Source organism: Pinus tabuliformis, chromosome J (genome assembly GCF_031772625.1).
Source record: "Pinus tabuliformis cultivar Carrire ecotype Pingquan chromosome J, CPIR1, whole genome shotgun sequence".
NCBI lineage: Eukaryota > Viridiplantae > Streptophyta > Pinopsida > Pinales > Pinaceae > Pinus > Pinus tabuliformis.
In genome coordinates this window covers 109176502-109195645 of record NC_142295.1, presented here as the reverse complement: position 1 = coordinate 109195645, position 19144 = coordinate 109176502, and the positions used below count along the sequence as shown (strand labels likewise).

Here is a 19144-nt window from a genome sequence, read left to right as displayed (position 1 = left end):
TCTCTGCGTACCCCCGCACCTGCGCCTTCTGCTGTGCTGCGTACCTCCGCACCTACGCCTTCTGCTGCGCTGCATACCTCCGCACCTGCGCCTTTTGCTGCACTGCGTACCTCCGCACCTGAGCTGTGGATCGCCTGCGGACCTCCAAATAGAGCCAATTTATCAGTCCTCCAAGGTGCCACAGACTATCAGATCCACAGATCTGATCATACGCCAATGAGATCACGATAGATCCGCCTTACAATTTACAGTATTCACCTTGATTTAGATCTAGCGTTATCAAACCGATCATTCAAAATTTCAGATCTTAAGATATTCAATATTCAAAAGTTTCTAGCCAAATGATCTCCTTTCCTTTTTATAGGCAAGCCCATACTCAAACCAAGGGTCAAAACCATAGAGAACCGATACAAGGGACCGAAAACCGGGGTTCAATAATTTAGATGCTATACCACGGACCAAAACCATAGGATCATATACGTCAGACTAAATACCACGGACCATTCATAAGAATTCCCACGTGCGCGCGCTTCTCTGCATTGAAGTGAGTGAAATTGAGGTCCGCACCTTTTGAATAGAGTACCTGTGGGTATGTCCGCACTTCTTGGTCGGGGTACCTGCAGGTCCGCAGCTTTTCTTAGGCTCACCTGCGGATATCTCATTTTCTATGATTTTGAGAGCCTGAACAGAGATCTGCCTCTTGAGTGAGTTGCCATCAAGTACAACACCTGTGCCATAGCGCCAAACCTGAATCATAATGCCAACAATCTCCCCCTTTGGACTTGATGGCAACCCTAAGATCCTCAAGGTCATTCTCCCCCTTTGACATCAAGGGCAAAGGGTTACGCTCCCCCTGAGAGCATGCTGAAGTCTCTGCTCTGCTGATCACGCTCCCCCTGACTATAGACCAGATCTGAAAAAGAACCATAATCCACCATACACCATAAATGACCTTGACAAAAGAGATAGAGACATATTAGCAGCAATATTCAAATCAGCATCCATGTTCTCCTTCTGTACTTTCTCCTCCAAGATCTTCTACCATAATGCCAACAATGCATTATTAGAAGAATATATGCTCCCCCTGAACCTGTGCCATTCGATCTTCGACCAATCCATAAACCAGCAAATGTACGCGTATACCCCATATGAAACTCGCGTACAACCAACAATCTCTGAAACAGATGAGATTCAACAACAAGATGATGCATCAACTACCCCCAGCTTTTGCCTGAGGTATTCAAAGGTCTCCCTGGGCAGTGGTTTGGTGAGTATATCAGCAACTTGTTCCTTAGAAGGAACATACTCCAACTTGACCTTTTGTTCAAGCACTTGTTCCCGAAGAAAATGATATTTGATAGGTATATGCTTGGTCTTTGAATGCATGACTGAGTTCTTTGAAATGCTGATAGCACTTGTATTATCACATAGGATTGAGATAGGTGGAGTACAAGTGATTTGAAAGTCCTGCAAAGTTTGCATCATCCAAAGAAGTTGTGTGCAACAAGATGCAGCAGCCACATACTTCGTTTTAGCTGTAGATAAAGCAATTGAACTTTTTTTCTTGCTGAACCAAGATACTAATCTGGAACCCATGAAGAATGCTCCTCCACTAATGCTTTTTCTGTCATCCACGCTTCCAGCCCAATCTGCATTTGTATAAGCATGAAGTGTTAGATCTGTATCTCTAGGATACCATAAGCCATAGTTTGAGTTCCTTGAAGGTACTTGAAGATTCTCTTAACTGCCTGAAGATGAGTTTCCTTTGGATTTGCCTGAAATCTTCCAACTATTCCCACTGCATGCATGATGTCTGGTCGGGTACCTATCAAATAAAGAAGACTTCCAATCATGGATCTATAGGTTGGTTGATGCACTGCTGTTGATTCATCATTTGCACTGAGGCTGCATCCTGTAACCATAGGGGTACATACTGGTTTTGCATCTTCCATGCCATATTTCTTCAAGATCTGCTTGAGATACTTGGTTCGAGACAAAAAGATACCGCCTTAATTTTGTTGGATTTGCAATCCAAGAAAATATGTCAGTTCTCCAAGCAAAGACATTTCGAATTCTTTCTGCATCACCGAGGCAAAGCTTTGGCTCATAGCTTCTTCATTGCTGCCAAAGATAATATCATCTACATACACAACAAGTATTAGCAATTTGTCATTTTCAATTTTTATATAAAGATTGCTATCTGCTGACCCTTTTGAAAAACCTTGTTGATGAAGATATTTGTCCAAGCAGTAGTACCAAGCCCTTGGAGCCTGCTTAAGACCATAGAGAGCCTTTTTTAGTCTGCATACAAGATTTGGATCATTCCCAAGAATGAAACCATCTGGTTGCTCAATGTACACTTCTTCTTCTAAGTCTCCATTCAGAAAGGCTGATTTCACATCCATTTGAAATACTTTGAACTTCTGAAAGCTAGAGAGAGCAAGGAACATTCTGATGGCCTCAAGTCTTGCAACAGGAGCAAAAGTTTCTTCAAAGTCTATTCCTTCTTGTTGGGCGTACCCTTTACAAACAAGTCTGGCCTTGTTTCTAATTACTTCCCCATTTTCATTCAACTTGTTTTTGAAGATCCATTTTGTCCCTATGACATTCTTATCTTTTGGTCTAGGAACCAACTCCCAAGTGTTGTTCTTTTCGATCTGCTCAAGTTCTTCATCCATTGCCTTGACCCAACATTCATCTTTGCATGCCTCTCTTACATTTTGTGGTTCAGTGGAGGAGAGTAATGCCAAATAGCTTGAAGCTTCTGCAATTGTTCTTCTTGTTTGTACGCCTGCCTACTTTTGCCCCAAGATTTGAGATTCTGGATGATTCTTTTGAACATACCTGGATGGAGTCTTCTCTTCTATCCTTATCTGTTCCTCTGGTGCCTCTTGAGGTTCTTCTTCATCATCAGTCTGATTTAAAGGATGATCTTCATCCTCTTCGATATTTTCATAATTTACTTGCCTAGGAATGTTCCCTTCTTCATCAACCACTACATCAATGCTGTCAACTATTCTTCCAAGTCTTTTGTTGTAACACTTATATGCTTTGCTGTGAGGAGAATAACCAAGGAGAATCCCTTCATCTGCTCTAGGTTCAAACTTGCCAAGATGTTCATCATTATTCTTAATATAACATTTGCTTCCAAAGATTTTGAAATGTTTTACCGAAGGAGTCTCACCATACCAGAGCTCATGAGGAGTTTGAGTGTTGTTCACCCGGACATTTGTTTTGTTGAGAATAACGACCGCAGCAAATGCAGCTTCACCCCAGAAGGTTGCGGGAGTTCTAGATTCATCAAGCATAGCACGAGCCATTTGTTGAACCGTTCTGTTCATCCTTTCCACTACTCCATTTTGCTGAGGAGTCCTAGCTGTAGAGAATTCCCTTCTTATTCCATGTTCTTCACAAAAATCGAAAAATTCATTTGAGGTAAACTCCCCACCTCTATCAGACCTGAGGCACTTAATTTTGTGATCTGATTCGTTTTCAACCAAGGCTTTGAAAGATTTGAATTTTTCGAAGGCTTCGTCTTTGTGCTTCATAAGTCCTATCCAAACCATCCTGGAGAAGTCGTCAATGAATAATATAAAGTATTCTTCTCCTCGAGGTGACCTTTTCCTAGATGGACCACATACATTTGTATGGACTAGTTTAAGAGGCTTGCTAGCTGATCCTTCCTTCTCAGGGAAGTTAGTTCTGGTTTGCTTACCAAACTGACATGATTTGCATATTGTATTGTCTGGTATTCTGATGTCTGGAAGACCACGAACTGCCTGGTATTTGCATGCTTTCTTTATCTGTGAAAAGCTTAGATGCCCCAACCTCCGGTGCCATAACCAGTGTTCATCATTCTTGCTCAAATAACATTGTTGTTGTCCTTCTTCAAATATGTATAAATTATTTGGAGTTCTTATGCCTTTGATCACTGTTTTTCCTGTATCAAGATCACGAACACTACATCCATTTGATCGAAATATTACCTCAGTTCCTTGATCGCACATCTGACTGACACTCAGTAGATTATGCTTCAAGCCATCAACATACAAAACATTTCCAGCCTTGACTTTTTCTTTCAACTGAACAGTGCCTTTTCCTTTTATGACTGTAGGGGTATCATTTCCAAAAGAAACTTTCTTTCCTTTTTCTAAAGCACTATATGATTGAAGTTTTTCTTTATCACCTGTCATATGCTTCGAACATCCACTGTCGATGTACCATTGATTTTCCTGTCCTTCTGCATATAAAGCTATCCCACATCTTTCTGGTTGCGGTTCCTTCATTCTCCATGTTCTGGCATTTGAGGTTGAAAGAACATTCAATTTCACTTTCAAGGGCCGAAAAGTTGTTATAGGTCCTTTTCGTGATTCCAGTCATACTTCTTTGTTTTTGAGCTTCTCTAGTCATGATTGTTTTATAGGCAACACATTGAGCTGCTTTGTGACCAAAGTTATGGCAAGAGAAACATTGGCCATTGAAAAAACTCCTGCGATTATCAAATCTATCAACCAACTGATTGTAGTTTCTACTGACATCCATTCTTGAGGCAAATTGGGAAGATTTTACCTGTGGCTGGTTGTAGCTTCTGTTTGTCCTTAAGGTCGATTGGCCCCGATTTTCTTGATAGTCTTTGTTCGTTCTTGAGGTAAATTGTCCCTGATTTACCTGATGATTTCTATTAGGCCTTTGCTCGCTCCTCCTTGCTGCATCAAGATAACTTTTGGAGGTGGATGCTTGAGATGCTTCTCCATTATATCCCAGATCTGTCTTGATTAGTGGAGAACGCTGCACATTGATAATCTCGTCCAGAGTTTCAGATCCTTTAACAAATTTAAGATTAAGAGCTTTTGTTTTCTCAATCTCTTTTCTAAGACTAACAATTTCACATTCCAATTTTTCGTGATGTTTTTCCCTTTCAGCTAGTTGACATTGCAGAGAATCAATAATCACATTTTTCTCTTCTAAAAAAATTTTGAGATTAGAAATCTCTTCATAAAGACCTTCTTCATCTACAGCATCCATGTAATCATCATCTTCAAAAGCCATTAAAAGTTTATAATTATTACCTCGTTCATCTTCATCACTATTTGAAAGTCCATCACTATCTTCATGAGTGTAATAGCTTTTCTTATTTGCATTTTGTTTCTTGTTCCATCTAACAGGTTCCTTCCCCTTGTCAATCTTATCCTTATGAGGACATTTGGCAGCATAGTGACTGACTCTTCCACAAGCAAAGCATTTGAAAGGTAACTTACCTCGGAATCGTCCAGCACCCCGTTGAAGGTTTTTGACAAAATTTGATTCTTCTTCTTCTTCTGACACGTGTCCTGACTCATAGTAATCTCCTTTGCCTGAAGCCTTGAAGGCAGCTTCTCTCCTGTCTGATGGTCCTCCTTTCCTCATTTCATAAGCAGTCAGAATTCGTGCAGCTGTGACATGGTAAGGTTTCGTAGATTCTCCTTTTCTTCTATTGCAGAAACTTTAGATTCAAACCTAGGGGACAAAGATCTTAGAACCTTTTCAACCACAACAACCTCTTTTATTTCTTCACCCAGATTTTTCATACAATTAACAATCTCATCTACACGAAGGAAATAGTTAGCGACACTTTCATCGTTGTGCATTCTGAGATTTTCATACTGAATTCCGAGGGTTTGAAGTTTTGCTCGTTTTACCTGATCATCTCCTTCATAGCTCAGAACAATCTTGTCCCATATTTCTTTTGCGGATTTATACTGCATAACCTTCACGAATTCTGATTGAGATAGACATCCTAATAGAGTATTGACAGCCTTTGCATTTGTTTCATATTTTTTCTTCTCAGCCGGATCTGTAGGAGTTGCTGATGGAAAAGTGTACCCTGTATCTATGATATCCCAGACTTCTGTACCAAGAGATTGAAGATAGAAGTAACTCTTACCTTCCAATATACGAAGTTTGTCCCGTCAAAAATTGGTGGCCTGATAGATGCTTCTCTCTCGTAGTTGTTCATGATGATGGATCTTCCTTCAAGCGATCAAGCTTCTTCAGAAGGACCGGCTCTGATACCAATTGTTGGAAATAATACTGAGAGGGGGGTGAATCAATATTATCAAATTCTTTTCAATATACCTTCCAGATTTAAACTTTAATTTATTCTTCAGATATTGATCATTAACTTGTATGTCAGTACCATATAATAAAGAACAAGAACAAGAAAAACAGATGGTCACACCAAAGAACACCAGATATAAGGTGGAAACCCAATGTGGGTGAAAACCACCTTCTGCAATATGTCTCTATCTTCTTTCAATTAGAAACTTATTTTACAATGATTTTGTTCTGGTGCAGTCTTTTACCAGTACACAGGCTGCAACCTGCAGAGAGCTACAACCCTCTCTCGTTTTCCAGTTTCTCCTGGAAGGGAGCTACAAACCCCTTAGCTCTTCTACTACTTTTCTTCCAAGGACCACGTTTCATTAATTTTCAGACTGGATCCAAAATCATCAAATAATTATCAAGTACATGTGAATCAACCAATCTTCTTATACAATCAACCAATGAATCACCCAACTTCTCAAAATGCTGTAAACAGAAAAGCAATACCAGTAATCTAAACCCAGAACTCTGCAGCAATAGATAAAAGGCAGCCAATAATTATTTCAAAAAGGGGTCCGCAACTTCACCAATAGAAGCCTGCGAATATCCGCAGTTCTTCTGTGTCTAGACTGCGCAGATCTGCACCTGATCCTTCTTCTGCTCTGCGTACCTCCGCACCTAGCCTTTCTGCTGAACTGCGTACCTTTGCCCAGATCCACACCTGTACTGTCTGCTCGACAGCGCACCTCCGCACCTGATCCTTCTGATTCTCTGCGTACCTCCGCACTTAGCCTTTCTGCTGAACTGCGTACCTCTGCCCAGATCCGCACCTGCACTGTCTGCTCGACAGCGTACCTCCGCACCTGGTCCTTCTGATTCTCTGTGTACCCCCGCACCTGCGCCTTTTGCTGTGCTGCATACCTCCGCACCTGTGTCTTCTGCTGCACTGCGTACCTGCGCACCTGCGCCTTCTGCTGCACTGCGTACCTCCGCACCTGAGCTGTGGATCTCCTGCGGACCTCCAAATAGAGCCAATTTATTAGTCCTCCAACGTGCCACAGACTGTCTGATCCACAGATCTGATCATACGCCAATGAGATCACGATAGATCCGTGTTACAATTTAAAGTATTCACCTTGATTTAGATCTAGCGTTATTAAACCGATCATCCAAAATTTCAGATCTTAAGATATTCAATATTCAAAAGTGTCTAGCCAAATGATCTCCTTTCCTTTTTATAGGCAAGCCCATACTCAAACCAAGGGTCAAAACCATAGAGAACCGATACAAGGGACCGAAAACCGGGGTTCAATAATTTAGATGCTATACCACGGACCAAAATCATAGGATCATATACGTCGGACTAAATACCACGGACTATTCATAAGAATTCCCACGTGCGCGCACTTCTCTGCATTGAAGTGAGTGAAATTGAGGTTCGCACCTTTTGAACAGAGTACTTGCGGGTATGTCCGCACTTCTTGGTCGGGGTACCTGCGGGTCCGCAGCTTTTCTTAGGCTTACCTGCGGATATCTCATTTTCTATGATTTTGAGAGCCTGAACAGAGATCTGCCTCTTGAGTGAGTTGCCATCAAGTACAACACCTGTGCCATAGCGCCAAACCTGAATCATAATACCAACAGATTCACCATTTTTGGAGTAAAAAAGTAAAAAGATTAAAAAATAATAAAACAATAAAACTACTTTTTCAACTCGTATTTTCAATTTATCTCCCTAAGATTTTACTCAAATTTCAAGTGTGAGTATTCGTTGGATGAAAAATTTAATTCTTCAACTAAGGAATACCCATGTTGCATACTTTTGATGGAACCTGCGACATGAAAAATGTGAAATACATGAAAAAATGTGATTGCAATCATGTCTTTCAATTTCTCATTTCTCATGTAGCAAGGTCCATCGAAAGTATGCAACATGGGTACTCCTTTGATGATGAATGAAATTTTGCATCCAATGAGTGTTGTCGCTCGAAATTTGAATAAACCCATAAGGAGATAAGTTGAAAATACGAATTGAAAAAACAACTTTTTATTTTCCTTCCAAAATTTGATGATGTAATCTAATCTTATTTTATTATTTCCACTATTATTTTATAATTTCTTTAGGAGACCCATTTTATACCTCAAAACTCCCCTAATGTGGTGCAATTCACAACTCCACATTGCAAGCTTACACTTACAAAGACAACAACACACAAAAATATTTTCTATCACAACAGAAAACACACACCTATGCTATGCTAATTTATGTACAGAGGATCAGCTCTCGTGCCTCTCACATCTTCTTGGCCTTCCCATAAGGGAATTAAGCCAAAACAGGCTCTCATACCAATTTAGGAATTTGAGAAAGGTTCACAGTGCCCAGATTATATAAAAAACAATTCATATATTACACTACAAAATCAAAATACCTCCCACATATATAGTGCTAATAAAATCTAAAAATTTTCAAACTAAGAAAGTATTGTTGAGAAAATCTCTCAACCGCTTAATCCACTCAACAAACCAAACCTACCTATACTATTATATGCCTTATTCCGCAGTCATTTTATGCCAAACAAAAACAATTAACCAATCTAATTATGATTGAAGCCTTAATGATTAGATTTCTCAATTTTATACATTATCAACTATTAAAATGGTATTTTTCGAGATTAAAATCCATTATCAGGCTAACAACACCTAATAATTTGAGTGAAGCTAGAAGTATCGTAAAATGATCGCAACAGAAAAAGACATGGTCGCAAAAAGTAAGAACCCTATTTAGAAAAATGCATAGAGGAAGATTCGCATAGACAAATGCGGAAGGAAAAACCAGAGGAGACAAATAAAATAAAATAATTCTATTAATGTGCAACAAATAACCCAAATAGATAAATGAATCTGCTAAGTGCGATAATATGAACATGCCACCGTGTTCTGCTATTTCCCGAATATCAAAGAATGACACACAAATGCTTTCAAGTTCGTCCCGACGCCTAAATTCATATGTAAATTCCTTGTTTTTGACAGGAACTTGTTGGTATTCAATTATTTCGAAAATTAAATAAATGCACTCTGTAAATATTCAGATGAACGGCTACGTTCAAGGTACTCTGCAATCAAAATGTTAAAAATGAAGAATAATGAAATTCTTCATAGGATACGGCTTGCCAGAACTAGAAGGGTGATAAAAAATCAGGCATCCTGCAATACGTAATCCCTTCGCATTTAGCGGCCATTCACATCAAAGCAAATAGCCCATCCACAGGCCCCACACAAATTATATACCTATGCCACCCAACGAGTATTATATTTATATATAATAGATTTCATATAAGTAGAAATCTGTTTGGATTAAATTATTATAATGTTAACCTATCCAATGTGTTTGGATAATAAATGAATATGAATAAATACTATGGTTAAGGTTATGTTTCTAAGGTTATGACAAGGTGAATTTTTCAAATTCAAATTTGAACATGAATAAGTAATTATGAATATATTAGTGATGTATAAGATGGCCACTATATAAAAAGATAGGATATAATTTAAAATCTAAATAATAATAGAAAAGAAATTGTTTAATTATTTTATGTTTTGGAGTTTTTGGTTTGAATTGGGCTAAATAATTTTTAATAGGATATTGTTTTTATGTTATTTAAAATTTGTTTTAATGTATAAATGAATTCAACACTCAAGAAAACTTTTGAAACACTCAAATTATGCAAAATTCACAAATATAAATTATGATTCCAACAATTTTTAATAGAATTTCGAACAAATTTGATAAAAAATATATCTATATATATATATATATATATATATATATATATACCAAAAACATTCCGAAACTTAGAGCAATTAAATTAGACTATAGAAAAATTAAAATAATACCTAAACCACTCTTTGAAGATGACAATATAAATGCTTTAGACAATATAAATGTTTTGAAAGGATGCCAACACTATAAATGCCTTGAAAGGATTCCTCGAAGGAAGATGCAAAGGGAAGGGAAGGTGCCTTCATGTTCAATTGAATTTATCTGTTGAAGTTGAGGAGGAAAGGCTACATTCCTGTCTATCATCCCCTTATCCCCTCTAAAGTGTGTCTCCTTTGCCATTTGTTTCTTCGTGAAGAAACTTGTGATAGAGGATTGCCCCCAAATACAAGAGCAACTGCTTTGGACAGATGCTAACAATATAAATGCCTAGAAATGATTCCTTGAAGGAAGATGCAAAGGAAAGGGAAGGTGCCTCCATGCGCAATTGAATTTATCTGTAGAAGATGAGGCGGAAACACTAGATTCCTGTCGATCATCCCCTCTAAAAATGTATCCTCTACCATTTGTTTCTTCGTGAAGAAACTTGTGATAGGGGATTGTCCCCAAATACAAGAGCAACAAAAGTTGATGTGCCATGTGTCTCATTGTCTTAGGAAAGTGGCTTCTTGTTGTATAGGAACAAAGGTCTGCTTGTTGGAAAGGTGAACCCTGTCCTGGGATTTGAGTTAGCAATTCCACAACAGTATCATCGGAGGGGTAGAAGACCCCTGTGATCTCACAGGTTTAGGCTCCATTGGAATGGTGTGGCTTGTTATCAGCCCCATAACATTCTTATCCATTGGTATTACAAGGGGGAAAATTGTAATCATCCAAGTGGAAAATAACAAAGATGCAGAGCATAGAATACAAATGATTTTTATTGAAGTCGAGGAATATGTCAATTGTAGACCACACCTTTGACATTTGAAGTGGAATAGAACTTCGATGCATGTATACATACGATTCTTCTCCTAGGGGTATAGTATTTGTTTTAAGTGTTGCTTATGTTGGCGATATTGGGGAATGGGCGGAAGCTCTGAAAGCTTGAGGTAGAGCATAAGCATGGGAAGAACTAGACAAAACCTCAGTGACAGAGAAGGAATATCATTCAAATACCGAGGATTTTCGCGAAGAAGTTACCCTATAGAGTAGGTGGGGTTTTGACTCTAGGAAAGAGTTGACATTGAGATAAAAATCAAGCATGAAGAACCAGCCGGCGCTGATGATGGGCAATGGAATACCAGAAGAAGCTGCAGGTAGCATGGCTACAGGTTAGGATCCGGAGGCAGGGATGACGCTGGTGGACCTCATTACTTTAGATCTCATGCCGGTAGGCCAAAGCACAGGTGGGGCGGCAGCTACTTTGCCTTCTTCCACTTTGGGAAAAGTCAAACAGGCAGATCGGAAAACCTGGAAGGTTGGTGGCTTCATTCCGCAAATCCAAAGTGATAATGATCTAGCTGCCAAGGTTTTAACTCCTGTCAAAAATAATATTTGTCCAGCCAAGCATAAGAAGAAGCCTTTATCTTATTCCCAACTTGCAAGGAGTATTCATAAACTTGCTACAACAACTGATCAAAAAAGCTCCCAGAAGCAGCTAGTACATCAAGTAAATGTTAAAAATGCTAAAAATGACAAGGAAATCTCAGGTTTTGTGGAAACAAATCATTTGGGTCAAGTCAAAATTGCTTCAACAGACAAAACAGGAAAGTGGATTTGGGTAAATGCAAAGCAATATCAGGGCATTTTAAGGTGTAGGCTTGCTCGCCTTAAATGGGAACAAATGAGAAGAAAACCGATCCAGAGAAAGAAAATAAATAAGAGCAACAAAAATAAAGAAGAATCAATCATTTACAGTCCCACATCTACACCTCTTACTTGGTCATTAGATCTATATGTCCAAGAACTGATGAAGGCCAGGACAAGGTTGGAGATTTTGGAAGCCAAAGAACAGGAAAGGGACCACAAAATTTTAGAGATCACAGTTGCAAACCGATGTCTAATGGAAGGTAACAGAATTTTAAAAGAACATGTAACAGTGTTACAAGAGGCTCTAGAGACAGGAAAACAAGAATGGCAAAGCATGAAGACAGCGTGGCAAAGCATGAAAGAATTAATAACAACAAACAAGGATGTGATAATTTCTAAACAAACTCAGGTAGATACACAAGTATCTCAGCAATAGACATTTCCAAAGAGAAGGCAAAAAGGAACATTAGGAAAGACAATCCAAAAGAAATCAAAGCTAGAGTTGAAGACGCCAATGGTTACAGAAGGATAGAGGAAGAAGAAGATGCAAGTGCTCATAGAGCACAAGAAATAGAACACAAAGAAAGAAAAGACGGGGAAACAAACTTTATTATCAGGGGAATAAGAGATTATGGGAAGAATGAAAGCACTCTCAATTTGACAAGAGACTTTATGAAAGAGAAACTACATTGGAAAGGGAAAATTTTCCAAGCAAGGAGGGTTGGGAGGATATGTGAAGAGAGACCTCGACCCATAAAAGTCACCATGGAAAGCGTACAAGACAAACACCAGCTTTTGGGCAAAAAGAAACTCTTGAAAGGCTCACACTTCTTCCTCGATGAATATTTAACCAAAAAACAACAAGAGGAGAGAAGGGATGAAGTGGAGAAAATTAGAACAAGAAGAAATGAAGGGAAAAGGGCATGGTTATACAATGGTAAAGTCGTTATTGCAATGTTTGGGCCTCTGGGCAAAACAGGGCAGCAAGCTGGCAGTAAAGAAAAAACAAAGAATTCGATAATAGGGACGAAAACAACAAGAGCAACATGGATGAAAAGGGGTGAAGACTCAAATTTGAGTCTTATGTGCCAAACTGCGTAGCAGTTATCTATGTTTAGTTTGTTGGAATTGTAGAGGTTACCCTTGGAGGAGGGGACCTGGGTTAGGGCCTATCGCGGAAGGTAGAGACATAATTTGTCTCACAGAAACTCATGAGCAAGATTGTTGCAAAACCTCTGTGTTTGACAGTTATTTGAAGTTGGAGTTTGGAACAAGATAGCAGAAAATGGCAAAGGGTATGGGGTAATACTAGTTTTAGTAAAAGAAAAAGAAGGTTGTCACATTCAATTAATTAAAGAAGATGTAAATAAATAATATTTATGGTTGAAAATATCAGAGAATGAGAATCACATAAGAATTGCAGTATGCTATTTTGCCCCTCAAGTCTCGAAAACTTACAAAAATAAGGAGCTGGACAACAAGGATCCCTAGGCAACTTTAAAACAAGATATTGTCGTGTACTCTCAGCAAGGAGAAGTTCTTTTAGTGGGAGATTTCAATGCTAGAACAACAAATAATCAAGCTAGCATTCTTTGTTGCAAAGAGTATAAAAATCCTATTTGACTCACTAAAGAGGAGAATCCCCAATGGGTGAGGTGTTCAGAAGATGACAAAGTTAGCAATCATTTTGGAGAGGATTTGCTTACACTGTGTGGGGCTTTCAACTTAATTATTTGCAATGATCTAGATAGATGGAAAAGGTCTGGGAACTTCACTTGCAACACATACAATGGGGCAAGTGTCATTGACTATGTGATGTGTTCACAAGCTTGATAGAAAAGATAGATGAAGTTAATATTGGAGAGGATATTTTGGACTTTAAATCAGACCATAACCCAATTTATATAAGGTTATCATGGTTAGAAGAAAGGTGGCATAGGTGGAAAACCCAATGCTTTCGACAATCATTATCAAGGGGCAAAATTATTCTAACACAAAAAAATAGTACTATCTTCAAGACAATGTTAGAGAGATTAATTCAAAAGTAGAAAACTGGTTTCAAAAGCTTCAACAGTTTTGAGTTAACAAATATAATTCAAAGTGCACTTGAGAAGTGCAAAAGAACAAAAAATAGGAAATCATAGTCAAATTGTTTTCCTATAAATGCTTGGTTTGATGAGGAATGCAAAATGGCAAGGAGAACCTTGAAAAATGCAGGAAAGGAGAAGATGAATGTAAAGTTATATAAGCTAATACTAAAAAGGAAAAAAGATGAGTTCATGCAAACAAGGAGACAAGAGTTAATATATTTAAACAAGAATAATCCAAAGATTTTCTGGCAGGAACTGCAACCGAATAAGAAGCAAATTGAAAATAATATTACAGCCAATCAATGGTTTGAATATGCAAGACAATTCTATGAGAAAGAATCTGAGGCAGAGCCCCCCCAGGATCAACACAACTTCAAAGCTCTTCACGTTACAGGAGGTGGAGAATGGAATTAAGAAGATGAAAACAAGAAAGGCAAAGGAATTGGTTGAACTACAAGCAAAGTATCTAAAATGGGGAATGAACGCTCTGGCACAGCACATCATGGAAATATTCAACAGCATCATTCAGTAAGGATTCCCAAGAGACTGGACAACTAGCCTAGCAATACCCCTTTTTAAAAGTGGAGACATTAATAATCCATCCAACTATAGAACAATTATGATCAATCCTTTGTTTGCAAAGCTTTTCAGCAGCATGGTAGAAAATAGGATTAGTAAGTGGGCAGAAGTAAAAGAAAAGAGGGCAAGAGGACAAGCGGGTTTTAGGCCGAAGCATTCTACAGTGGATCATGGTATCACGTTGAAACACATTGTTGAAAAGGTTTGGGAGGACAAAGAAGAAGTATTTTGCTGCTTTGTTGACTTCAAAAAAGCATTTGACACAGTCCCTAGAGATAAGTTGTGGCGTAGAATGGAAGAACTTCAAATTCTTGTGCATTATAGAGCCATTGTCCATAGACTTTAGGAAGAAGTGAAAGTCAAGATTAGAATCTCAGCAAGTATTTCAGAAAGCTTTAGAAGTGACATTGGAGTCAAGCAAAGTTGCCCTTTATCCCCTACTCTTTTTGGTTTATATATTGGTAAATTGGAAGAGTGGCTAAATCTGCAAGGTGGAGATGGTGTTTGGTTGGGGGAGTTTGTGATAAAGGTTCTTTTATATGCTGATGATATTGTAGAGTAGTGGGGATGCAAGTCAATACTAGCAAGACCAAAATAATGATTTTCTCTAATAAAAGGAAGCAGAGCTAGCATACTTTCTTCTTTGAAGGCAACATTCTTGAAGAGTAAATGAGTACAAGTACCTCGGGATTGATTTCAACAACAAACTCATTTGGGAGGACTGTAGAAAGAAGAGAATTTTAGGAGGCTGGAAAGCATTATATGCTTTTCAAAATAGATGTAGAGCAGCAGAGTTATGGGATTGGAAAATGATTAAAGTTCTTTTTGGACTACTAGTTTGTCCAATGATGTTATATGGATGTGAATTGTGGGCTAGTAGCACCCCCATCTCAAAATGGAAACAAATTGAGAAAATCCAAAAACGCTTGATCATGAGCAAGTTCAAAATAAAAAGTTTAGTACCTTATGAGATAATGTTGAGTGAAACATGAACAACTCCCATCGAAGCAATTGCTATGGTGCGGCTCATAAGATTTATAAAAAGAATTGAGCAAATGAGAGTAGGTAGATGACCTAATGTTATCTTCAATGAAGGCATGAGTGAAAGAAAGAAAACATGGATGAAACAAAACTACACATGGATGCAAAAATGGAATATCTACCTCAATGCCTGTCCCACAAATAACAAGGAGCTAAAGGATTTTGTTATGGAGAAGTTTCGTAAAAAGGTATGGGGAAAAGAGTTGGGTAGACAAAAGAAATACTACATTGAGGAATTTAACCCTACGTGTGATCTACGACAAAAAGAGTTCATTGGAGCTAGCATTTCGTGGAAGGCAAAGGTTCTTATTTCTCAATTAAGGACCAACTCGCATCAACTTCGGTGTAAAACAAGACTTTGGAAAAGGCCTAAAGAGGCTTGGGAAGAACGGGTGTGTACATTTTGCACGTCTAGGGCAGTGGAATCGGGAAAACATTTCATTTTGGAATGTGATGCATTCAAAGACATCAGAGAAAATTATGAGAACATGTTAGCATCAATTTCTTGGCATTGTCTTTTTAGCGAGGGGATTGTTGGAAGGTTGGGCAAGCTCATCATCAATTTGAATAGGAAAAGGATTGAATTGAAAAAAGTGCGAAACAGGGAACTAATGGTCTCATAGACTATTTTTAGTCTCGTGGACCTTAAAATACCATACCATTTCATTTCATTACATACAATTCTTCTTCTCGGAGCAAGTTATAGTATTTGTGGTAAGTGTTGCTTATGGTTGTTTTTAGCATGTATATTTTTTTTAACAAGATGAGAAAATTTATCAAATAATTGAATTGTTAAATTAGTAGTGAGATTGTTATTATTAATTGTTATTTAAAAATATAAGGTAATTTATTGTTATTATTTAAGAAAAACTATATCACCTAAAATAATTTATTAGTAATTTATAAAGAAATGTGAATCTTGCCCATTAACCTTTTTCTTTATCTCTAAAAAAACATAAACTCTTAATCAAATTTTTGTAAATATAAAGATAATGTTACAATATTATTGTCAGTAAAATATTTTTAAATTTCTGTACCACAGACCATAGTACCTAGGGCCCCTTAATAGCATTCTTCTGGCAATGGCATATGCATTGATATATTTATTATTTTGATGATGCAGGTTCAAGGTAGAATCTATCTAAGTGTCAATTCTGTGGGAAAAGCTTCAGAATGGAGGCGTACAAAGGGACAGAAAGCACTGCTTCCTCTTCAATTTTCATTTGCCATAATACCAGTAAGTTTACTGGGATTCCATTTATTGTTAACAATTTTGAGGAGGCTAAGAGATAAGTCTCCCAGTTATTATGTATCTGTTTTTGATGTGGATCAGCTCAGATCGGTTTTCCTTCATGGAGAGACATATTCTCTAGTTTTTGTTTCTAAGTTTAAGGCAGGGACATATTCTCTAGTTTTTGTTTCTAAGTTTAAAGCTTTCCAGTTTTTAAATAGCTTGATTATGTGCTATCTGGAACCTTTATATAGTCTCAATATAATACAATTCTGTTTTTTTTCCTGAAAAAGTCTCCCAGTTATTCTAGGAAAATGGCGCTCTCCCCTGCCAGTTAATGCGGTGCACTTACCTTTCTACCAAAAGGAGGTTTCAATTTTTTTGGATATTTGTTTACTTCATCCCAGCAATGGATAAACCTAAATATTTTGTTTCAAATCAAGCCAGTGCTTATGAAATAATGTTCATGGTGTTTTCAAGAGAAGAAAATATCTCCTTTTAATATGATAAATTAAATTGTTGCGGCCTTATCTGCTTATGGTTATCTAAATGACAAATAAATCACTAAGGAAGTCCATTATATTTAATGGAACAGGATAGTGAACAAAATCAGATAAAGAAACCTCAATATTCAGCCATGGCAGAAGACTATGAGCTACCACCTAATGTCGCCATCCTTACACTACAGGTATTTTCACGCGACCCTTTTGTATGCTCTGCTCTTATCTTTAGTTCCACATATTTTTATTCTTTATGAGTTACCTTCAACACTGTGCATTGACTTATCATTATAAGTGGTGCTTTCGATACCCATCGACGACCTATTTGGTCATTTCTGGACATTAATGTAATTTACCCTTTTCTTACTAATAAACCTAAAAGCTATATGCCTATTCATGATTTCTAAACATTAAACATTCTAGTGTCTATGTTTCACACACATAATTATGCAATCTTGAATGCAGGAACTGGAGGATCAACAAACCTTATTGCGTCTAGCACATCTTTATGAGGTACGAAACAACTCAGTAGTAGTTGTCACCTTCCTTGCATTACATAGAGAGGTTGGCCAAAGTGCAATTTTTTCGAAGACAGTAACTGTTGATATCTATAAACTATTTGCAGATGCCTTAAGCGTGCATGCTCACGTTCAACTATCATTGCTTGTGCTTTTCAGTTACATATGAAGTTTTTATTTTTTTACCTTGAATGCAAATGAATTTGCATGTAAGAAGCTTTGGATTCACAACTTTAATATCGTTGTTGATGCATGGATTTAAATATTTAGCTATGTACATTTTCGAGGATAATTGTAAATGTATAATTCATATATACATATAATTCTAACTTATTAATTTTAAATTATTATATTTATAATTTAATATGACAATAAGTGTTAATGTTTTATCTTTTATAAAATAGTTTAGGTTTGAAAAAAAAATAAAAATTGTGATTTTTAGGAGGCTTTTTGGCCATTTTTTCTTTACAAAAGTAAGAATTTTTTATCATAAGATAAAAAAAATTATTTTCTTGTTATTTTCCCTTTTATTTGAAATGAGTGGGTTTTTAGCCATCTTAAAATTAAAATAAGTACTATGTTCCTTATAACCAACCATATTAATTGATGAAACAATTTTTTCATGATTGTGCAGGTTAAAAAGATCGTGGAGCTTAATCTTTCTGCAGCTATGGAGAAGTCACAAATGAAGAAATTAAATTGGAAAGTGGAAGGAGAAGATAATACTTCCCATAAAATTATTAACAAAAAAACAATAAAAGATGGAGAACACATAATAGAGTTATCACCAATGGAAATAAGGACTTTCCAACTTGAGTTTGATGCTTAGTAATTTTTCTTTCTTTGAATACGAAGGAAAGGAAAATTAATATAGGAATAATTGGGCCGAAAATGAAGAGATTAGATTGAAAAGTAGAAAACATGGATAATACCTCCATGAGATTCTTAGCAAAAAATAATAAAAGATGGATAGCCTATAAAAGAATTATCACCAATGGAAATAAGGGCTTTCCAACTTGACTTTGATGCTTGAGTAATTTACTATCCTTTTAATATAGGGAAAATTTATGTAAAAATAAATGGGCATCTAATTTGTTAGATCCTATTTGTTAAGTATCTTCATTTTAATACTAAAGAAAATAAAATAGTGATAATTGGGCATCCCATTTATTTGTTAGATCTTATTTGTTGGGTCACTTTTTGTATTATTTTCTTGTTGAAGGTTTTGTAAAGTGTAGCATTTTAAGATTAACATTATTATAATAATTGCAAAGATTATATAATTAAGTTTTATATCCATTTTACGAATAGAATCAATAATATATTTTTGGAAGAAACCTTGTAAAAATAGAAAAATGGAACAAAGACTAAATCAAATTTTTTTAAAACCAATTAATTTGCTTTTGAGAATTATTGAAATTTGTACAAGAAAATATATTGTGGTGTGTATAAAAGCATTGTACATTTTACTACCACGACTACATTTTACTGTTTTGAAAATGGTTTTCAAGTGCAAATTCTCAAGTTGATGTGAT

At 36.9% G+C, this 19144-nt stretch overlaps 1 protein-coding gene across 1 annotated transcript in view; it reads left to right on the top strand.

Moving 5' to 3' along the window:
- The window catches only part of LOC149225769 (alpha-mannosidase-like), a 438322-nt gene extending 419536 nt beyond the window's left edge, over positions 1-18786 (top strand). Inside the window, exons 25-29 of the mRNA XM_089380011.1 lie at positions 16484-16597; positions 17187-17279; positions 17557-17604; positions 17656-17757; positions 18244-18786. Of these exons, the coding sequence (XP_089236137.1) occupies positions 16484-16597; positions 17187-17279; positions 17557-17604; positions 17656-17757; positions 18244-18438 (552 nt within the window). The 3' untranslated portion in view covers positions 18439-18786. The remainder of the gene's footprint in view (positions 1-16483; positions 16598-17186; positions 17280-17556; positions 17605-17655; positions 17758-18243) is intronic.
- Positions 18787-19144: the final 358 nt, after the last annotated feature.